At 40.0% G+C, this 8,247-nt stretch overlaps 1 protein-coding gene across 1 annotated transcript in view; it reads left to right on the forward strand.

Moving 5' to 3' along the window:
- Window positions 1–8,247, forward strand: part of LOC119422495 (alpha-1,6-mannosylglycoprotein 6-beta-N-acetylglucosaminyltransferase B) — a 249,262-nt gene that overhangs the window by 236,689 nt on the left and 4,326 nt on the right. Inside the window, exons 15-16 of the mRNA XM_037689870.1 lie at window positions 2,183–2,257; window positions 6,350–6,633. Coding sequence (XP_037545798.1) covers window positions 2,183–2,257; window positions 6,350–6,633 — 359 coding nt within the window. The remainder of the gene's footprint in view (window positions 1–2,182; window positions 2,258–6,349; window positions 6,634–8,247) is intronic.

Consider the following 8,247-nt stretch of genomic DNA (forward strand, 5'->3'; position numbering starts at 1 on the left):
CCCCCAACACACACACACTGTGACCTGTTCGGTAATTTTACTGGTCAGATTTTTTTTAACCTGGATTTATTGAGTCACGAGGACCCACCCCCCAAAAGAGACATGTATTGGACAGCTATGTGACCGCCCAGGTGTGAGGAGGCTAAAAGTTTTGGCGGAATGAAGCTCGTTAGCCCGTCAAAAAAAAAAAAAAATTCCATGCAGCTGCAGCATTGTAAAAGCTGCCAGGTTCAAAGCAAGTAAAAAAATGTCAAATTCAAAAATATTTTATTAATCCCAAAGGGAAATTATTTGTTGTTGTAACTCATTATCCACATTTCATTAAGAAATGTTATAGATGCTGATGGCTGTAAACAGGAAGGATCTCTTGTAAAGGTCCATCCCACAGTGGGTCCTAAGAAACTGGCTGCAGATGCTGTCCGATCCATCCTTCCAGACTCGGCTGGCCTCTTGATTCCCCCGGGCTGTAGGACCGCCCGAATGCCGGGCAGAACTCCTCCTAGAGCGATGGCCACTCCTCCCAGCAGTCTGCCAAGCTCCTCGTCACTGCGGACAGCCAACTGTAGGTGCTGAGGGACGATCCTGTCCTTCCGCTGTCATGACCCATGTTTCCTGCTAGTTCCAGGATCTCAGTGATCAGGCACTCAAGCACAGCTGGTAGGTAGATGAGAATGCATCCGCAGAACATCCTTTTCAGCTCATTTGAGATTTGGGGCTGTAGTTGAGATATTATTTGAGCTTTTGAGATGTTAATCAGCTACTGTTGGTTGTGGAAAACTGCCTTGTTGCCATGGTTACGCATCATAACAAATGTCTTAAACTAAAAAAGTTTCAGTAAAAATGCATCCAGCTGCACAGCATCCGATACCAGAGGAAACCATCGTACAAAAAATGTGATTTACATCCAGAAAAGGAGGAATTAAAGTTTCCAAAAGCAAAATGTCAGAATGAAAGTAACAGAGCTGCTCCAACATGCAGCCACCTTGAGCGGCACAATTCTAGAACATTTCCACAAAAAGTAGCAGCTTATAGTTTATAGTCCAGAAATTAAAGTTCTAAGCAACTAGGAGCATCATGATTGCCTTGACACTTAAGGAGGTTTTCCCAGTTTGCAAAAACACTCCAGGAAAAATGTCAAGATAGCAACACCTTAGCCTCAACAAGTGGACAGGGGCCTAATATTGGGGCCATGCATGTACATCCTGTGGAGTAAGTATGAGCTAAACATACATGTAGACAAAATAAAGGCAAACTTTGTTGCCAGTAGGGTTAAACTAGTTCATACCATTCAACATCTTAAATAATAAGGAACAGAAGTTATCCATATGAGACATACAGTACATATCTTTAGACATATTTCAGGGAGTTTTTCCTAGAATAATAACCTACACACTTTAGGAAGTTTATTTCAGACATATTGTTTATTTACATCCATAACCCAGTAAATCTGGTATGACCTAGATGTCCCAGCTCCACCAATTTTGAGTGCAACATTTCATTTGTAAATCAGGAGCATGGAGAAAGTCTCTCACACAGGCCAGCTGATCTGTGTGCTCATGTTGACCGATACATTTGGAGCAGGCAATTTGTACAAGTGCATCAGTTTGTATGTGTAGCATTTTTATACCTGTGCAGGAAAAGATGTGCACATTTAAAAAACTGTCCATGCATGTTTGAATCTTGCTCATATACAAATATTGTGCACTTTTGTGAATCTGTTTGAGACCAATGTATCTTCATATCTAAGGACTGGAATATATTGTGTAGCTTCAACATGATCACAGGTTCATGTTAGTTTTGAATCGCAGTTGCTTAAAACCTTATTATTAAACTTACTCTTCCCTTCTGTTGGTATCAGATACTTTACAGTCTTCCAAGAAAATGGCTAATTAGGCCAATCAAAAGTGATATTTAGTTATAAAACTCACACATGATAGCAGGTAATTGTCTATTGGTATGCAAATAAAGCTTAATGAGTTGCTAATCACTGACACATTGTATTTGGGTTTCACAAAGGCTGACAGTTAATATGTTTATCTGCTGGTGTTATCAAGAAAAAGAAGCAATTTATTGAAATTGTCATGAACAAAGAATGAAAACACAAAACAAGTGTGTGCTTTACTGTAAGCAAGATGTTACAGCGATAATAGAACATTCTCCTGCTTTTGTTTGGGATTTTCAGGTCGAGTCTTTCCTGCCTTATGAGTACACTTGTGAAGGGATGCTGGAGAGAGGACATGCCTACGTACAGAATCAGGTAAGTCCACATCACTGCACGTACAAAGCACTAAACAAAGCAGAGATGTAAAAAATTATCTCCTTTTTAGGCCATTACCTCATACATTTAGGCTTTTCAGAAGCACTCCATCGACCTGCTGTGCTTCATGATTCCACTCTCAGATACAGCGTAATTTATTTGGTGAACTCCACGTACATTAGCTCAAAGTGATATACATGCTTACTCTCATAATGAGCCACATTTCTGCTCTCTGGCTCCAAAGCAAAGAGTCCTCTGACACTAATGAGGAGGGTTGAGCAACTAGAAGTGGAGGATGATGATAATTATGATAATAGAGGATAATTTCTTCCCTTTTTTTACAGTCAGACAGGAGAATCCTAACAGTTTTTGTTCACTACAGCCCAACATCTGGTATGGACACAGAATGCAAGAATGGATACATTTCACTTACATTTTTGTTCATATTAGATGTCGAGGGGGAACCAGTCAGTTGTTAATAGTGACATAATTTTGTGAAATTTTGTCTCATCTACAAATGAGGCTTATTGTTGTGGTTCACTGGTCTCTGCCACTGAAGCATGTTTTAATGAATGCGTCTGTTTGTACACGTTGTAGACTGTCTTGACCTCTAATGCTCAGATATGCCTTTATTTGCTGCACAAACAAGCATGTTTCCTCAGATCTGACAGATTCTTGTACCTTTTGGTGGAAATTGGTTACTTACAACACCTGCTGCTGCATTAGTCTGAAAATATAAAAAGTATACATCTTCACTGATCAGAATATGAATGAATGTAAAATTACAACAAGTACTACTGCTGCCTCACAGCAAGTAGGTCCTGTATTCAAAAAAAGTTCAATCTGGTCCTCTGGACATTCAAAAAAAAAAAGCAAAAAAATGTTTACATTACATTGTTTTTTGCTTTGTATTATTTTTTTATTTTTTTTAATGGCCAGAGGACCAGATTGAACTTTTTTGGATTTTTCTACCTGGATTATTGAGCATACATCAGGATAGGTCCTGTATTGAAATTTCACCTGGAGCCATCCTGCATGGAGATTTTATCTTTTCTCCATTTTTTTAATACTTTACCCCAGTTTCCTCCCATAGTGCTAAAACATACTTATGTATACAACGTTTTGGTAGTTTTCAATATAACATGTGTGTCACCTCGATTCATTTTAATTCAGTTTATTTATATAGTGCCAATTCACAGCAGAAACATTCACAAACATAGAAAAAACAATTAGTAAAGTTTATCTAAAAAAGTTAAATCTGGTTCTCTGGACATTCAAGTAAAATGTTGGACTTCCTGAGATTTAATTTTAACCCAGGTGTTGTCAACATACCTGAACCAATGACTTGGTGGTGTCCCTGAAACATTTTACTGACCACATCAACTCTATGGATAAATACATCAAGTTCACACGAGAAGATGAAAAAAATGGCAAGTTGGCTTTCTTGGACTGTGAGGTCTCAGTCTCTGATAGAGGACATTTGCAAACTGAGGTGTACCGCAAACCCACCCACACAGACCAGTATTTGCAGTTTGACTCCCATCACCCTTTGGAGCACAAGTTAGGAGTCATCAGGACTCTGTATCACAGAGCAGACAGCATCCCCACTAGCTCAGGAGCCAGGCAGAAGGAGAAATCCCACACAAGACAGGCTCTAGAGCAATGTGGATATCCTAACTGGGCCTTCCTAAAAGCAGAGAAGAAACCCAAACAGGACTCCAGTCAGCCAACAGGTGAAAAGGAAGAACCCAGACCCAGACCAGTGGTCATTCCATATGTTGAGGGAGTATCAGAGAAACTGAGACGTTTATTTTCTAAACATAACGTCCCAGTGGCTTTTAAACCCCAAAATACATTACGGCAAAGACTGGTTCATCCCAAATATCCAGTCCCCCGGCACAAACAGAGTAATGTTGTGTATGCTGTTCAGTGTCAGGAGGGCTGTGATCAGTCTTACATCGGGGAAACAAAACAGCCACTGGCCGAAAGGATGGCCCAGCACAGAAGATCAACATCATCAGGCCAGGACTCTGCGGTCTACACTCATCTCCAGGCCAGCGGTCACTCTTTCAGGGATGAAGATGTGCACATCCTGGATAAAGAGGAACGATGGTTTGAGAGAGGAGTAAAGGAGGCCATCTTTGTAAAAAGAAACCGTCCATCGTTAAACAGGGGTGGAGGCCTACGTGTTCAATTGTCCCCCTCTTACAATGCTGTGATTGCTAGTATCACCCAGCCCTCTGTGAATAGTAAACAGCCATCAGTGTGCTAATGATCCATTGTTAGGCTGATGGTCCTTCTTGAGCATGTGATCAGCTGGTTTTGGTTGTCAGCAGCAAAACTGGTTGATCCACTCTGAGAAGGTGCTATTTAAGAGACTGAGCTGAATACAGCACCTCAGACTGAAGAAGTCTCTCGGACGAGAGACAAAACGTTTCTACATTTTTTTGTTGATTTGCTTTGTTTTGGGTTTTTTTGAATGTCCAGAGGACCAGATTTAACTTTTTTTAGATTTTTCTACCTGGATTATTGAGCATGCATCAGGATAATTAGTAAAGTTCTCCATCTAAGGAAGCAGCAGACTCGTCGAATCTTCACTTCACCTCGATGTGGGTGGGATTCTCATTGTGTGGCCTTCTGAAACTTTTGCAATGGTATTTTTATTGAAACCATGCACAACACAGCAATTAGCAAATAAATGAAATAAAGTAAAAGCACATAAAGATCAAGTGTTATGTGTTGTCATCATTGTATGTTCCTGTATAATGATGAAATTAGTCTCTGCATTTACAAAACCCATCACACGTAAGATACACCCAGGTGGAACAGCGGGCAGCTATGTGAGCGCCCAGGGAGCCGTTAGGGATTAGGTGTCTTGCTCAAGGACACCACAACATGTAGGTATGGCGGGAAGTTGAACCTACAACTGTCTGGTCCCAAGTCGGTTGACCTACCTCTACACTACAGCGGCGCTTCAGAGCGTACAGCACCTGATATTCCCAGGTGGTCTCCCATCCAAGTACAGCTAACCATTCCCGACCCTGCTTAGCTTCAGAGAGCAGATGAGTTCAGCCATGTTCCGTGTGTTATAGCCGTAAACATACTATCTTCCACGGTTTCTAAAACCAGGTGGTATTTGGAACCCATAAATCGAGGCCATTCGGTCTAGCACATTCTGAATTCTGCTGTCAGCTTACATCATCAGAAATATCTGCACCTCCTCATAGTGCCACAGTGTTGGGTTACATGTTATGTTATGTTACATTTAATGGATATAATGTGAATTTTTTGAAAGCAAACGCTGTGGTCTGTTGATGTCAAATCTTCAGCTCAACTACTGCATTCTTGTACCCTCACTTTTGAGTGGATCCTAAGAACTGTGCTGGAAGCAGGTGGGGTCACACAATGGAAAGACCCTGAAGCCACATCAGGTCGATCAAAGTCGGGCTAAGTTGAGTCCAAGGAAAAAGATCATATGCAACCTTATGTTGGACCAATAACCTGTTCAGGGTGTGCCTTACCTCTCATTTGTTGACTCCTGAAGATAGCCACCATAGCCCTCCCCATAACTGTGAAGAGAGCGAAGTGGTTGTATAAAATATGTGAATGTGCAAGTGCATTTCTATACAAATTTAATCTCTTTTATTCACCGCTGAAAATGGAAAAGAACAGTTGCACCTAATAAAAGTGTGTGCTGTGGATACCTTCATGTTTGTTGAGTTGGGACAAATATTAATATCAAATATTTCAAATATTTCAAGCAAAAATACTAACCCTGAACCTATTTAGTAGAAAAATCCTATTAGAATCAATACCCTGCCTGAGGGTGTCTTTTGCCGAGGTCTGAAACTGTTACTGATGCCCACCTCCCCGTGCTTGTGTTGTCTTGTGATATGAATTTATGTAATATGATATAGGGTGGTAAAATGCAAGTCGTAAATCAAGATGATCATAACTGGATAAAGAAAATGTGCTGTTAGGACAAATCTGTTTAATTCTGCTTGCAACAAAAACAAACGACTCACTAAGTGATGCTCTCCTTGTACCACAGTAAAACCTCTGCTGAAACTACATATATGTACCCTTCTGCAGGATTTCTGTGTGCCAGAGTCTCCTTTCATTCCAACCAACTTCTCCAGACAAGGATCTGCAACTGGCCGCAAGATGACTGGACCTTTGTTTGTGCCGCTTCCCACATCTACAGCCCTCGGCTGGACATCCAACGTGACAGCTCCCACTGCCTGGCCTCCTCTCAGCTCCCTTAGGTTGCTCGTGTCTCAGGAGGGCCAGTCCTGTGTGGAAGCCTGCTACTCAGCTGGTTTCATCTGTGAACCTGCTCACTTCCGCTTCATCAATAACAAGGAGGCTATGCGGGGGTAGGTCAGACAGAAGTTTGTTAAAGTATTATTATGAAGCTGGATACAGACGTAATGTATGCAAGCAATGACACTCCATTTCCAGAAGGATCTGAGTTAATGTTGTGGCTAGAAGCTCTTCCACACCATGGCTGCTCTTCCAGGTTGAGCTACTGTGGCAAATACAAAATGGAGAGCAGTCAGGTTGCTTTTGTTAACTCTTTAAACCTCACTTGATAATGAGATTCTCTCATTAGTCTTAAGTTTATTTTATTTAGAGAGCAGTTCAGAATCCAATGGCCTGAAATGCTGCTGGTGTTTGATTCTCCCTCTCAAACACCTTTACTTTAACGTCAACGGTTTCTTTGCTTTCCTAAATCCATGTCAGACATTTACAAATCCACCTAGTGTTGCTATGATTTACTGAGACAGACAACTGTAGGAAAATAACTTCACATTGTCACTTATTTACCTATCTGATACTACAGAAAATATATATGATTTCCAGCAGGTGCCCATAGATTAGTTGGTCATGTAAAAAATATTTATAAAGAATATTTCAACTTTAAAATGTCTAAGATATATTTTATATACAACCTAATAAAATCTATGTAGCAATGACCCAACAATAATGGCACACAGTGTCATGTTATGCACTCTCTGACTGCATGACCACGATATCAGGATGTGCTTGTGACACTTTCATGTGTAATAGTTGTGTTTGATGCAGATGAACAACACAAAGCTCTTGTACAGTATTAACATCACTCTTAAAAACAAACCACCACCAGAAAAAACAGGAGTGTTACTCCATGGCAATATTACTCACTCCATGCTCACACTGCAATTATCCTGGAACTTCCTCAACCTTCAATCCAGTACATTCTAATTATAGAAGAACACAATGAATGTTACACAGCCATCATACTGTATACTGCACATAACAAGACTTCTTACAATGTATACTTAGTTTCTTCACATTTTTACTCACCAATAGGGATAATGAAAATGGAAGAACAGACTTGGCAAGTAATGAAGAATTATAACATTAGACTTAGGGTAGTTTGAGTAAAGACATATCAAGTCAAGTCAAGTCAGATTTATTTATAGAGCACATTTAAAACAGAAACTGTTACCAAAGTGCTTAACAAAAATATCACAACATCAAATAAAAAGTAACAAGATATATTTACAGCACATGGAATAAAAATATAAAACAGAAAACATAATTAGAAACAATGAAATAGTAAATCAGATCACCTTTTGTCAAAAGTCAAGGACTAATAACAAAAAGCATAAACTCAGTCAGAAACAATGAAATAGTAAATCAGATCTGATGGCCTTGTGTTGAATAGGAATAATTACAAAAGCATAAACAGAAACAGAATCAATAAAATTCTAAATCTAAATCTGATCGCCCTGTGTTAAATATCAGTATATGTGAGTATAGGTGTGATTTTAGGAGAGTTTTAAAAGTGGAGACTGAGGTGGCCTGTCGAATGTTGATGGGCAGATTGTTCCAGAGCTTAGGGCCTTTGACTGAAAACACTCGATCTCCTCTGAGCTTCAGCCTGATTTTTGGTACCACCAAAAGCAACTGGTCTGATGATCTCAAAGCCCAAGCCCATATGATGA

This window comes from Nematolebias whitei, chromosome 16 (genome assembly GCF_014905685.2).
Source record: "Nematolebias whitei isolate Nwh7 chromosome 16, NemWhi1, whole genome shotgun sequence".
Lineage (NCBI taxonomy): Eukaryota > Metazoa > Chordata > Actinopteri > Cyprinodontiformes > Rivulidae > Nematolebias > Nematolebias whitei.